At 46.4% G+C, this 14,806-nt stretch overlaps 1 protein-coding gene across 2 annotated transcripts in view; it reads left to right on the top strand.

Moving 5' to 3' along the window:
- Positions 1-14,806, top strand: part of PDLIM1 (PDZ and LIM domain 1) — a 45,643-nt gene that overhangs the window by 16,984 nt on the left and 13,853 nt on the right. For both annotated transcript variants that reach the window (XM_030031460.2, XM_030031458.2), the window contains exon 3: positions 5,785-5,869. In XM_030031460.2, coding sequence (XP_029887320.1) covers positions 5,785-5,869 — 85 coding nt within the window. The remainder of the gene's footprint in view (positions 1-5,784; positions 5,870-14,806) is intronic.

Genomic DNA, 14,806 nt, shown 5'->3' with positions numbered 1-14,806 from the left:
GGAGTAAGCAGGAAGACACGTCCAACAGACTGGAGAAAGCTATCAACTTCCTTTGGAAACTCAGTGTATTTTGGGAAAGATGCTTGCCCTGACAAAGAGCACTCAAAGAAGGGAGGGCTCAGGAGGAACTAATTCTCATGATGAATTTGACACACAGCTCTGTGTAGCTGTAGCTGCAGATCTACAAAAGCAGACAAATGTTCATTGCAGCACAGGTGAAAATTTATTTCTAAAACAAATGGCTCTTTGCCTGTGGCTTTAGTCACCAAATGGGTGGTGGAACTGTGTTCATGTGCAGCTCTGAGCAACTCAAAGATAAAGTGTGTATTTATATGCTTTTTTTCAACAAAAAAGAAGTGTTCCCACAGTGAGTCTGCCCTTCCCTCTATGTCCAGAGGCAGGTTGGGGGTGGTAATAAGAGAAGAATATTTGTGAAAAGGGTTTGCAAACATGTAATCTCTTGTTCTGCTCCTACTGTCCTTCAAATTTCAAGCTGCTTTTCTGCAGCTCTGCTGCCAGCATATAATATATTAATGCACCTTTTTTGTTTGCAAAACAGTCTGTTTGCTGAAAGTGATGCCAAGGAATGAAGCTATGTGTTTGTTCTTTGAAAAGTGCTAGGATCAGGGAAGTCAGATCTGCTACCAGCACATTCATTGCGTTGTCAGAAAGGATCATGTGTAGATGCTTATGAAAAAGAGAGAATGTGTGTGATGTTATCTGCATTTTATTCGGTAGGTTCAGTTGCACTCTTGCTTGCTCCATGTGTTCCCAGGTCTCAGCTGTGAGGACTAGTTGCACAAAGCCACAATAGGCTCGAATTTGTGTTCTAGGAAGTCGGTGGAATCCGTTGACTCATTTAGGTTTGCTTCTTGCTTCCCTGCCAAGAAGAGTTTTCCAGCTCTGTCATCTTACTAATAATTCTTTTGGCCCTGGGAAAAGCCTGATGCTCTGCATGCAGCTATATAAGGGCATGCAGATTGCCTGACCCTCCGTGGCAGCTCACAACCTCTCCATGGCTGGTGTGGTGCTCCCAGCACTCCTGGGTGCTTGCCCACAGCTTTTACTAATGATTGGCACGTTCAAAGTCATTTTGGCAAGTCAAGCTTGGCATTTGTTGTGTTTCTACAGCTTCTTTGGTGAGGCAAAAGTAGTTAACTCTGTAGCTGGCTGGTGGAAGAACAGTGTAAGTCTGAGCAGTCAGGCGTGTTTTATCCTTCGTAACTCTGTAATGAAACCGCTTGTGATAAACTTTTGTTGCTTCTTCTGAACAGCTGGAGTTGCCCTTTTGTATTCTATGGTTGCGTGAAGAGACACCTGAAATGCCAGGAGCAGAGGGCCATGCGTGAAGAAATTAATTTGGGGCCTTTTGTCTCTAGCAAGTTGTGCCTAGCGTTGCTGTTTGAATTGGCAGTAGGCTGCATGCAGCCGAAGTACAGTTTTGCTTGCCAAAGTGAATATGTCCACTAACGGATGGTTGCTAAAAGTGACTGCTTGTGTTTAAATCCAAAGGCATGTACTTTGCAGCTGTTGTAGCTAAAAGGCTGATTAAAAGGCACCTTCCTGGTAGCCTGAAAGCTCTTGTAGTTAGTCTCTAAACATTATTAAAATGCCTGTCTAAAACTCTTGGGGAGGGTTGAAAGAGGAATTCTTTAGATCTTTCCTCATTTTTCAGCTAGCAAACTGTGTTGCACAAGGACCTTCTCTATCTTTATGGGTTTAGTTGCTACTTTGGTATCTTAGTTGTTTCTATCCTGGTGATTGAAATGGGAGTGTAAATGTGCCTCTCACCTTTACACAAGTTATTTACGCAGTTCCTGGCGCACAGAATTAGAGCCTCATTTTCCAGCTCTGAATTTTCCCTTGAAGCTATGGCCCAGCTCTGCACGCAAAGCATTGATAGCAAAATCTAGGCTCTTGCAATGTTTATATTATACCATGTTCAAGCCAAGCTTCTTGAAAAATGTTGTATTTTGTAAATAACTCTCCAGATTCTTGCCTTGACTCGCATGCGGTTTCCTTCCTCCCCTTCTTACCAGTTCCTCCCCATCCAAACTAGTATCAGAGAAATTTCTTGGTTTCTGCCTGGATGAAACTGCATATGCATGGCTCATTCCCTGGCCCTGTCTTCGTTGCGTTCTCTCCTGTAGTAAGGAAACAGCGTGGAAATGTAAACTGCAGACATGACGAAGCTTGTCTATCCACGTGCATGCAATTAATTTGACTGGCACTTGTTCCCAGGCTTGTTTGAGTATCATGGGTTTGTCTTCTCTTTCTGCACTATTTGAGCGTTGTGCTCATCTCGAATCTCTTTTGAAAGAATATGCATTAGAAACCATGTTCTAAAATAACTGTTCATCAATTTAAGCAGGAGTCTGTGAGATCCTATGGGCATGCTGAAGCCTGCTGGCTTTCCCTGAAGACAGGGTGTGATTCCTCAGCAGGTTGTTGGACATCCAGCCCCACCACTGGTGGGGAGGCAGCCCTGCTAGAGTGGCCACTGCCTCATCAGGGGGAGTGTGGAGGCGGTTTTGTGGCTGGGTGGTCCTCCTCTCCAGATCTGAAGAAAATCTTCCCGAAAGCCACTACAGTCCTACCAGTAATAGCCTGCTGTCAACTCAGGGCACTGCACTGAGGCTGGGTTTGAACTGTCTGCTCTGACGCCTGTTCCCTTCGTCATAGAAATAAGATGTGAACACATATAGATAAGATACAAACATGATGAGTCTAACCAATCCACCCTATCATCTGTGCCTTGTGTCCACACTTCCCAGCCTTTCAGAAAATAAGTCCTGGGCCAGCAGTGGGACATAAGGTGAACTTTTAGGTGCTGTTTTTCTTTCTCCTGCCACACTTGAGTGAAAGTGCAGGCAGTGACACCAAGAGCAGAGCCAGGAAACCCTTGCTGAAAGCTGGGACCATAGCAGTCCCACCGATGACCTGCAGACTGTGGGCTCCGGTGTGGTGGGATGGGGCACTCACCTTGAAAGCCCCACTAGGCAAAGCCAGTGAGAGCAAAGCTGTCTCCTCTTTGCGGCTTTGCTGGGGCCATAAATGGGCTGTTGAGAGTGGCTGAAAGGCTCTGCTGCAGCTGTTGTGAAGACAAAGGCAAGCCTTATCCTCCCAGCCTTAGAGGAACAACCACGCGGGCTATTTAACCTTTCTGTTTGGATAACTTTTAAACTGGATTGAAAGTGAAGCCTGGAGTGACCTTGCTGCTTCCATTTATATCCAGTGACAGATCAGAATGGCAGCAGGCTGGGAAACAAACTTGTGCTTTTTGCCTTGCTAATAAATAAGGGAGGAGAAAACCCATTGGCTGCAGTAGTTGGCCATAGCTGCCTCCCCTATGCTGGAGACCAAGGTGCTGTGTCACCTCAAATGCATTGAGTGAAGGGCAGTGGGAGGAAAGCAAGTGCCCTGGTTCCTGGGGGGAGGTTTCTGTTCTGTATTTGTATATTGGTCTGCTCTAAGCTTAAATTTTCAGCCTGAATAAGGCCTTTTGGTGCTTCTGGAATCTGATAATATTAAGCTGCTGCAAAAGAAAATGCTACCTCAAAAGTACTTAGATCACTGCTAGTGAGAACTGGCACAGGGATGCCTCATGCTAGAAATCAGCTGAAGTGTTTAATGCTCTCTGATCTGCTCTTTCATCTCCAGCCAATGTCCACTTGCTTACAGCCTGACTTGCAGGGTATTTGATTCCCATATACTTTGCTGTGGCCCCTGTTGTTCCAGAGGAGGTGAAACTTGGTTGCAAGTGATCTCTAAACAATTTCAAGGAATAATGCTTTGCACTGGTCAGTGGGCTGCTCCCCTCTGCAAACACAGTCTTCAAGTGCAAAATACAGCCATCTTATAGATGGCTGTGACTTTGTCAGGCTTGATAGCCATAATCTGGTTAAAATCTCTGGTTCTTCAGGCACCTTAAAGCACTTGTTGCCAGAAGCAAGGAGGGAATGGCTGTTTTATACTCACCTGGGGTATGTTTGCATCCAGTAATAGCAGCTGTTGAGACAAGATAATGATCAGTTGGCATGGATCTGATCCTATGCAGCTGTTACATTCATATTTGTTAGTCTGTGTGTGCCCTAGCTTGCCAGATGCCAGGATTTGGGGGACGTAGGTTGTCGTCAGCACTGCAGCTGAGCCTGCAGGGTGCAATAGTCTGGAGTCAAAGGTTTGCTGTGCCTGAATGCTTGTAAAGGATGATATCTGGTGTGACCTGTGTCTTTGTACTTGCCCGTGAAAGGAGGTACAGCACAGCAGATTTCATTCAGGTTTCTTCCGTGTAAAGTCTAGAGTGCAGTAGATGCAATAGCAGGTCAATAAAACTTCTCCTCTTCCCCGAGTGAGAATGCTGCCTCCTGTCTCCTCCCACTGAGCTACCTTTTGGATGTCAGTATTAAAATACTATTTACGCAGCAAGTGTCTGGGGTATGCATGTACATCACCGTTAAGTTTAGAAAAATGTCCTGACATTGGAGGGCTTATAGACGAATAGTGTAGACCAGATTGAATTTATCGTGGGTAGCTCTATACCCTGTTTCTCCATCCTTGTCAGTTTTATAAGCCTTTTCTGTTTGAAGTCTCTTTCCAGTTATCCAGTGAATTCTCAGTGGAAGCATTCCTGTTTTACTAACTAAGTACTTAAATCGTAACTGGCCCTGGACCCACAAATATCTGGGAAGTACATCTATCTGCAGTTGCAGATTCTATAAAGGGCTCCTGTCAAAACAGGACATGGTTTTCAAAACTCATCCTAAGAGTTTATCAGCCATCTGGTTGCCGCATGATGCAATGTTTAGCATTGAACAGTGGTTTTCATTCAGCAATACTGCAGCTACTCGTTCCCTACTATTAAAAAGTTTGGGAAAAATGGCACTGTTTAGTCCATCTGAGATGCTAACTGCTGTCTGTACTTCTGAGAAAAGTAGGTAGCATATGTTTCCCACAAAGTATCTCAAGCAAATCTAAGCACTCTGCTTCTTCGTCACCACTTGTTTGTCTGTTGTTCTTTGGGACACAGCAAAACTCCAGAATAATGATGGTAAAAGCAGTTGGTTTTGGTCACAGCTCTTGACTTGTGTTTCAGGCTGCTGTGAGTAATAGGGTCAGACCACAGACCAGTAAAGGTTATGTAGACTCTCTCTGACACATTATGTCACCTCAGTGCTTAGTCCCATTGCGGACTTGGACCCATTTTCTTTTTTATAATTCCCCAAAGCCTCTGTTTGTGCAGTATGGGTACCACTGTATAAATAAGAAGAAAATTCCTGAGGCCCAAACCAAAAAATATTTTTAGCTTATCCAAGGCAGCCCAACTTTAAGAACGAAATGTTCTCTGTATAGTCAATACAGGCAAGAATAATTCCTCTTTGTGGCTACCTATAAAAGCTGAAACACACAGTAATATGAATTGTCCCACTTAATTAAAAGATCTGCATCTAAGGGATATCTCCAGCTTCTGCTGTTGGGTGACTCCCAACTCTACTGCCTGGGTTGGAGCCCGTGCTGGATGTGTTGCCAGTGGAGTCCCAAAGGAGAAGCCAGGATAGTCAATGCTGAGATCCTGTCTTTCTCCAAGGACCTCATACAACATAACTAATTCATCCAAGTTACATGCCTAAAATGAGGCTGTCCAGATTCCTCCTGATGTGGATAGTGCTGTATACAAAAAACTGGGGAAATGTTTGGGAAATTGATGAACTTCAAGTCTTTTAATAACAGTAATGATGCTCAGTGATGAAAACAGATTAACTATTAAAAATTTGTGTGTTGCAGAACAGAGTCAAAAGTCTGGTCACCACTTGTAAATGAGGAGGGAAAGACGCATCCTTATAAGATGAATCTGGCCTCTCAGCCACAGGTAAGTAATGGAGTATCTGCATGCTCTTGTTCCTGTTTACTGCTGTCTGACTTCGGAGCGGTTTCTGGCCTGATCCTTCAAGGAGCTGAGCATGTGTCACTCTGTTGGTCACATTGGGGATAGTGCTGTGCCCCATAGCTCCTAGAAATTACATGACCCTTGGAAACTTTCAGAGATGGACTCCCTCCATTGTGGTCAGAAGCCTGCTGCTGTGGAGAGCTAGTCGGATACCTTGCCAAGGGTAAGCTGCGTGAATCAGAGGCATTGTCTCCTGCCATCTGTGTGCTCACACCTACCATAGGGCACAGAAGGCACTGTAGAGGTGTGGCTCAATAAATCATTGCTACTGTTGCTAGGCCTGTTGATTTTCATAGATAAGAAAGGTCTTGGGAGAGGAGGAAAATTATTCACTCTTAGTGTTTTCTGTTGGGGTTTTTTTGTTGTTTTGTTTTTTCCTCTTACTAGTGGGTTCTTACTAGCAGTCTAGCAGTGAATAAAGTGGAAGAGAAACACCGGCCTTTTATATTTTTATCTGTGCGGCAGATCTTGCACTCTGTCTAGGAAGTTGGTTTTGTAACCTTTTGGTAGCCTTGCTTCACCGGTCTGCTGCCTCTGTCAAGTAAACCTAGTTTAACAGTGACCTGTGCAAGGACATTGCCTGGGCTAGGTTTAGAGGATTTAACTGCATAGATCTACAATAACTGCACTAAAATCAACAGCATTTCTCTGGATTTTCACCAGGGCCGTGATGTGGATTCTGGCCCTAGCACGCATCCCGTGTGAGTCTTTCTAGCAAAATAAGTAGAGATAAAACTAGCTTGACTCTGCAATTAATTAAGTACTAATATGTCTGTTTGGGTTGGAAAGGACCTGAACCTAAAGTAGCGCATGTGCAGCAACACTGTGCTCAGACCTTGGCCTGGGATCTGTCCATGCTCCCTCTAATGCCAAGCTGCCGTGTGTTTCTTGGCTCAAGAGTGTGGTGTGGCATTTTTCAGGTATTCATAACTCAGCCAAGGCACAGTGTGAGGCTGAGCCTTGTGGACTTAGGTTGGGCTGGGGCTGTGCAGTGACACCTGCCTGTGACACTGAGGTGAGATCTGGTCTGTCTTCTGCTGCCCAAGCTCTGGAGATTTTCTGCTGCGAACCTTGAGACTTAGGGGCTAGGAGCGGGGCAGAGTCTGCACTGAGGCTTTGCTTGCAAGGCTGCAGAGGGCTATTGTTTAATTCAGCAGGAGACCCAATCCTGGAGACCAAGTCCCTAACCCAGCCATTAACCAGAATTTAACTAAATGCCCCAGAATTAAACATAGGGCACTTCGCCTGCCAGGCAGGAGTTTAACATAGCTCACTAAGCTTAAACTGCAGCAAGAAACCTGCTGCTGCAGCCCCCTGTCACTAGCTGCACCACCACCACCACACTTTCTCCTCCAGTCCAGCCTGGGTCACTGGATAGACATCCACTGCTGGTCAAGTACTAAACACAGGCTCTTTTAATTAACTGATGCCACCTCTTACTTAAACTCATTTGCTATGGCAGTTTTAACCCTAATCAATGGCTCTCCTTTAGTCAGCTGCCCTCTGGGTGGAGTGTTTGTATGTGAGTCAGCCCTGGACTGTTTCAGGGAGCCTACTGCAACTCAGGAAGAAACATGGGTGAGAGGGACTAACCTTAATTCTAGCCTTTAACTTACAAGTCATGCCCTGCTTTCTAAAATGCAAGTAAAGGGCATCACGAAGGTCAGACTGTGCAGGACTCGGCAATAATCCTGGTGGTGGAGCACATCCCTTCCTAAACCCTAACCTTAGTCCTAATCCTGGTTCTGACTTTGGCCATTATATTGATACCCCGATGCTGTCAGTTCGTAAGTGTGGCACAACTGAATTTATTGATACCAATCTGTAACTGACCTCAGCAGGAGAATTTGGTGAGAAACTGACTGCAGAAAGATTCCTGTTACAAACCTTATCTCTGAGCAGTGACCCTTGTCTTAATCTTGCACTGGGAACCAACTGTTGCCTGAAAATTAGGCTTTGACCCTTGTGATGGCTGATACTAGAAGAATTTTATTTCCTGGTGTAAAAGGAACATTCGAGCTCTTTGCAGAAGTCTTGCCTTCCTTCTTCCCTTCCTTAAAATGAAGCCAATTAAGTCATTTGGAGTGGCCTACGTGAGTGGTGCTTGCTGTTTTTCAGAGCATGGGGCTTTCTTTTAAAGGGCTTTGCCTGCTGCATATTCAGGCAGAGGAATTTAGCAGTGTGAGGGAAGATGTATGTCTCGTGTTTCCAAACCACAAGGTCCCATTTACCCTTCCTGCTTAACAGTGCCTGAACATCCTAGTCCACTGTGCCAAGGAAAAGTATCATGAACACCATCAAGTTTTAAGGGGTTTTTGTTTGGTTTGGTTTTTTTGTTTTTTTTTTTTTTTTTTAATACACACCTGTTTCCTTTTTCAGTAGCTGACTACAGCAAGTGAGGCTTGTGGTGAGGTCGGTGTGCTTGGAGCGTGATGTCAGCGGAGCATGCCAACTCCTGCCAGAGCTGTGGCAAGCGTCAGCCGAGTCACTCTGGGGCTGTGTCTTTGCAGCATCACCAGAGGTTTTGGCCAGGCCTGCTGCAAATCATCATCAGCAGAGTGCAGAAGATGCTGTGCATACATATATTAGTATTGCAAACCACTATGAATTTTACCACAAAGATGCTGATCTCGTTTTTCCAACAGGATTGGTAGAAGTCGTGAGTAGAGCCCAATCTTCGAAGGCAGCGCTGAGCTGTTCAGGTTTTTTTAACTTGCTCGCCAGTGAAAACAATGTATTTGCTTTCCTTGGCAGCAGTCTTGTGCAGAACACTTATTAATTCACTTACCAAAGAAAACAGGACACACTGAGTCCAAGTGGTTCATTTAAGTCCTGATCCAGGATCCTCTGAAGAGGTTTCTCACTGGTTTTGTGCACAGCTTTTTGAATGCAGAAGTATATCGTACATGTGAATAGACTTACATCAGGCTCAAAAAAAAAAAAAAAAAAGCTTTAAAACCTTTGCTGTAGAAATTGGACTGCAATTATTCAAATCAGTTTCTACCTTTCTTAAAATTAGGCAGTTTGATGTTGCCTCTGCTACCCTCAATATTTTAACTGAAATGTCTCACAACACTTGTCCACCTTCTTTTCCTCTTCCTATTTTATTGGTGTGGTTAAATAACTAGATCTTTGCAAAAGATCTTGCAAGAGAAATTAATTTTCAGTTTGTCTCAAGAACTCTATGACTGGCTGCGTATTTTAAGATCACTGCTTACACATTTTTTACCCCATTTGAAATAGACTTTTTGTTTACTTCTGTAATCCTTTTGGAGGCTGATACTTGGTGAAATGCTGCATCGTCCTGTGGAAGTATTTTCCCTTACTTGGAATGAAAGTTCAAGATATTTGGAAAATAAAAAGGCATTCCACAACCTCCCATGCATTCCCTGAAGTCTTGAATCCCAAGACTGACGTCACTGTCTAAGCTGACTTTTGCCCATGAAAGAGCCACAACCTTATTATTATTTCATTACCATTATCTTTATCCTTCTAAATCAATTTAAACTGAGGCAAGAGTGATGATAAAATCACATTTCATCAAAAGGTGCAGCAGCTTGTCCGTGGTGATGGCTCAGTTGCTGAGCTAGCTTTGTTTTGGGTGTGACCATGGCAACGTCAGGGGAAGGAAATGACAGTTGTCTTAGTGTATTTACTCAATTATTTCACTTGCACTTCTCACCCGCATCCTAAGGGCAATCGCTCAGTGTCATTTTCCCATCAAGAGCTTTTCCTCACTGCAGTGGGAAAGATTAAAATAATATGTCTGCCTCTCCCTTCTGCTTAATAAGAGAGAACGAGTTACTTGGCGACTATGGTAATTTTAATGCTGATGACACTGACCAGAGACCCGCATAACTTTCAGACTCTGCCATGCTCTCTGGTGACCCTGGGCCAGGCATTAAGCTCTGGACCCATGTGCTGGTGTGTGTGGCTGTATTGCCACTTGGTAAAATGAACAATAAAACTCTTTATCCCTCAGACTGTGCCATGTCTTGTCAGGCCTGGGCTCTGTGAGAGAAGGTTTGTCTTTTTTTTTTTTCCCCTCCATTTGTAGGACACTGGGGTCAGTGGGGCCTAGGTCTCTCTTTGAGGTGACTGAGCTTATGTAGGGAACGAGCTGAGAGACCAGCTTTGAGGGCGGTCAACACCAGGACTGTCTCCAAAAAAGCTTGTCCAGCTCCCTGAAGGCCACATACCCCATTTGCAGTCAGGCACAAGTATTAATGTCACCCCTCAAGAATGTCAATGAAAACTCTTGGATTGAGACAGATAGATCAGCTCTTCTTAACCACAGAAGATACAGGCTTTCAAATGTGAGGATGTTTTGGGTTCTCTTAAATGAGAAATAACCTCCAGACATGCAGCCCTGGAGGGTGTTTGTGGGATGAGAGAGACAGACAGTCACTTCTGTCTTTCCAAGGCTTCTTGAGAGTGCCTGTCCTGTCCTCATCCTGTCATCCTTGTCCTTGCAGCGTGATGTCATTGTTTCTGTCTTGTGTATTTTATCTCCTTGGTTACGGAGAAGGCAGGGGCTATAGAAACTGGGTGTGTGGCTGGCTTGGCCTTTGATAAGGCCGTGCATGTGTGGGCAATGCATGAAGCAATACGTATATAAAGTAACAACCTCGTGTTTCAGATGAGGGAACTGTACTGGCATATCGTGACCTGCTGTTTTTGGTTAAAAGGCGTTACTGCATGGATGTGGAATGTGTCGAGGATGTGGGAAGCCAGCCTTGTTGTTTTACCCCCCTACAATAACAAAACCCCAAACCCTTCCTAATTTCTAATCGGATTTCAAAGCATTGCAAAAGATCTTTCCATAGCTGAAAAACCCCAAACAATAACAGAAGGAGAGGTGAAAGTAAAGGCACTTCTTAATAGTTGTGATCGCAGCTGATGAAACATAGCGTGGGGCAGAGTTTGCCATGAAGACGTCCTCTTCTGAGCTCTTGCTGCACGTTTGGCGCAAGCAGCACCCCCCAGCATGCCAGCTGGGCACGAGCATGGCCTTCGCTCCCCAGGGTGGCTTCGCAAGGGCAAGGATGAGGCCGGGGGGTTTGGCTGCTGGTCTTTGCTCTCCTTCCCCGCCTGTGGGACCATAGTGCTCTCGTTTGCTGAGGTTTGGTCAGGGGCCTGTTTTCTCAGAGCTGAGTAAACATTTATACTGAGAAATGTTTAATCTTGTTTCCTCTTGGCATGGCTCTCGAGGTGTGCAATCCAGGATCACCCGCCCCAAGCCTTCGGGCTCTGACTTGGGACGCAAAAACATCCGACGTTTCTGGGGCCCAGTGGGGCAGCAGGTTTTGCTGGCTCGCTCAGATGCTTCAGGGGCCTGTGGGACAGTGGGGGCTTCCACTTCTCCCTGCAACTGCAGAGCCTGGGTGCTGATTTTTTTTTAATTTGTAACGTGAGGTCAGAGTGAATACCCTGACTCCAATAGCTGGAGCTTCAGGAAATAACTACGCCAGCCACTCTCTAAATCGTGACTCCACCCCTGAAGCTAGTTTTTGGTGGCTTCAAGCAGCCTCCAGCTCTGTACTCAACCTGTCTTTCCTCCAGGGGCTGTGGGGAGGTGGCTTGGGAAGGGGCAGGGGGCAGGCAGGGGAGCGGGGCAGCTGTGGGTGCAGTGGCAGTGGGGCAGTAGCCGGCACTTCTGAGGCCCCAGCCCTGCCAGCTGCCTTCAGGCCATGCTGGGGGGAGAGGAGAACCCCGCTTAAGGGAGAGGCTGCCCGTCCCCTCATATTGCGGTTTAGTTTATTTAGTGAGTACAAAAAGCCTCTGGGTTTTTCCTGTTTCTGGTGGTCAGTGCAGCCAGGATGGCCTCAGCCACGTCACTGCGTGGCGGATGGGCCCCAAGAGCCCACCCTCGCCCCAGACTGCCCCCAACCTGCCAGAGGGCACATGGGGCCATGGAGGTGTCCACGTGGCTTTATGCCCCTGCTTCATGGGATGTGCCCCAGCTGAGCTGGTGGAGGTGGCTCATCCCGGGCTGTCTGTCCATCTGTCTGCCTCACTGACAGCTGGGAATTTCCCCGGAGTCCCATGCCCCGGTTCCCGAGATGAGCGGCTCCCATGCTGGTAGCCATGTCCATCTCTGGTGCGTGGTGAGGAGGAAGCAGCTGCCCACGCTGTGAGCCGCTGGCTGGCCCCAGGCATGGAGGTGACGGCTGATGTAGCAGTGGGGATTTCACAGGCTGGGCTTCAGCGTCGCTGAGCATAGCCTGGCGTGAGCAGGACGAGAGGGAGGAAGGGGCCATTGTTTTCCCAGATAATTCCCCATGACGCAGCCTGCAGCCGGTGCAGTAGGAAATGTTGATCTGCTTCCTGCCCCGACGCAGGGACATTTTCCCTGTCCCCGCAGCCTGGCACCACGTCTGGCGGCTCCCTGCTGTGCCGGGAGGGCGGGGGTGGCAGGGGAAGCCCCTTGGCACCCAGGTGGAAGAGCCATGGTGCAGCGCCTGACAGTGTCCCCGTCTGCTCCCAAAGGGGGCTGCTGCCTCTAACAGCCAGCACCCAGGAGACCTGCGTATTTGACCTGAAGCTGGGGTACTACAAACCTTGTTTGTCCTTGGGATTGGGAAATAGCTTTTCCTCTGGGATGGAGGAATTTGTACTGGTGCCTGAAGGACTTGGGAGCACATGGGCTTGTGCTCCAAAGCCACTTGGAGCTTGTTCATATAGCGGGGGTAGTTTCAGGTAGGGAGGGGGCTGTTGGAGGAGTGGCTTCATTTTGAAAGTAAAGCAAGATGGGACCTCTCTGAGTTCAGAAGCAGCACCCTGGCAGAGAAGTTTGTGCAGTTGCTAATCCATTTTAGCTTGGGCTAGCCACTCTGCCAGCCCCTCTGGAGACATATGTCTGCAAAGGAAGGAGGGAAGCAAAGCTGGTATCTGTGCAGACAAAGCAATTTAACTGTCACGGGATCAGTTTATAGTGGTAAAATATTGCTGTTGAATATCCTACCTGGAGGCTTGGGAGCTTCCATACCCTGGCTTCAGACCAAAATAACTGCTGCTGGTACCCCTGCTCGCTGCTGACTGCAGCCCGCTGCAGACAGGGCTGGCACTGGGGACTGAGGCAGCACCATGGCTTGCAGGAAGGGTGAGGCAAGTGGTTCCGGATCTGCCTGCAGATGCCAACCGAAGATGTCTCTGTAAAGATCTAATATTAGTCACACTCCTCTGTATTACTGACAAAGAAAGAGCGAGTCATGCTCTGACTGGGTAAGAGCATGTCCTTGTGTCTGACCGACCACTGGTTCTTCCTTTGCAAACAGCCCACTGCTTGCTGCTCTTGCTGTCTGTGCCCCAGCCACGGATGCTGTTTAATGCTGCTTGCCCCCTTTTCCTTGTGTTGGTCCTGGGAATGCCACATCCTTAGAGATGCTGCAAACCCCAGGCATATCAACTGCATAAACCAGGTGCTGCCCCCACACATGTACACAGTATAGCGGTGTTTTTCTACTAACATTTCTCACGTGGCTGCTGGTGGACAGGTTTTTGGGAGTGTCATATTTGTGATTTTTTTTTCCAGTGTTAAGTCAGAGACTCTCACATAAACGCATGATTCCAGGAGCTGGGGCTTTAACAAAACTGCTGCACAACACAGGGCCTGTTTGGCAGTTCTGGCAAATCCCTAGGTAAATACATTTGACAGTGAGAACATGTTATCTTTTGATCTTGGGTTCATGAAAGCACTTGTTCTTTGCAAATTCCTTCCGCAGCTCGAGCAGAAAGAGCAGCATGGCGTGACAGGAAGTGCTGGAGAATTTGGATTATCCAAATGCCCTTTATAATGTTACTGCTCTTGTAATACTTGTCTGTAGCCTGTCAGGTTATATACCTTCTATGCTGTTCTCCAGATGGGATTTTGCTAATCTAATCTTCAGACACCACCTTCTCCACTGATACCTCTATTTAACCTGTTATAAACTCCCTTATAGTCTGTGGACTTTATCCACATGAGAGCTACTACAGATGACCTGACACTTTTGAAAGCTTCATGTATGTCTTGGATGTTATTACACAGCAGAAAACCTACCTGGTGGCCAAAAGTAGGCCAAAATCTCCTGTGTGGATTCTGGGCCTGAGCACGTGTTGCAGTTCTTGGAGTCAAGGCATTAATGTGATTTCAGTCTCTCCTCCATCTGGCTGTCTATTTTCTCAACACTTGTAGAAACTTAAATATCCTTGAGGCTTCCATCACTGTCAGAGTGACTTGGACTTGGCTAACAGATTCAAAGGTCCTTGGTGGGGGTGGGAACGTGCCCACGTGCATGTGGAGTATGTAATTGAGATGCTTTACTTCCTTAGGAAGCCAGAATTAAAAAAAAAATACTCTAAATTACTTCCCTTTCTCTAATTATTGGTTAATACTTCAATGTTTCCACAATACAGGTTGTGACATGATTTCAACTTTGAGCCTATTTGACCTAAGAGTATAACCCCTTTAGCCTAAAACTTCTGCCTCTCTCTTTCATTAAATCAACTCTTTATGTGCACATCTGAAACCCTCTCCTACTTGTAGCCTCCAAATGGTGGGCTAGCATGTGTATTTAATGCCGATATAAGATCACTGATACTTTTCCCTACGGTGTGATACACAGGCTGAAGTAATATTTTTTTTGCTAAAATCCACAGTTTCTGCCATGGGAAAGACTATTTTTATAAGCGCTATTATGTGCTTTGAATGAGATTGCAACAAAGGGAGATTAGCTAATTACTCCAGGGTCTTTCTTCCTTTGGTGTGTGGGAAAGCTTCATGGCTGACGTCCATACACATCGGCCAGAAAGTCGTGGGAGAGCAGTCCCGCCACCCCACACCTGAACATCTTGAGCTACCCCACTGATTTCAAATGA

Source organism: Aquila chrysaetos, chromosome 11 (assembly GCF_900496995.4).
Source record: "Aquila chrysaetos chrysaetos chromosome 11, bAquChr1.4, whole genome shotgun sequence".
Taxonomy (NCBI): Eukaryota; Metazoa; Chordata; class Aves; order Accipitriformes; family Accipitridae; genus Aquila; species Aquila chrysaetos.
The sequence above is the reverse complement of the archived record's forward strand: the minus strand, read 5'-3'. Positions and strand labels throughout refer to the sequence as shown.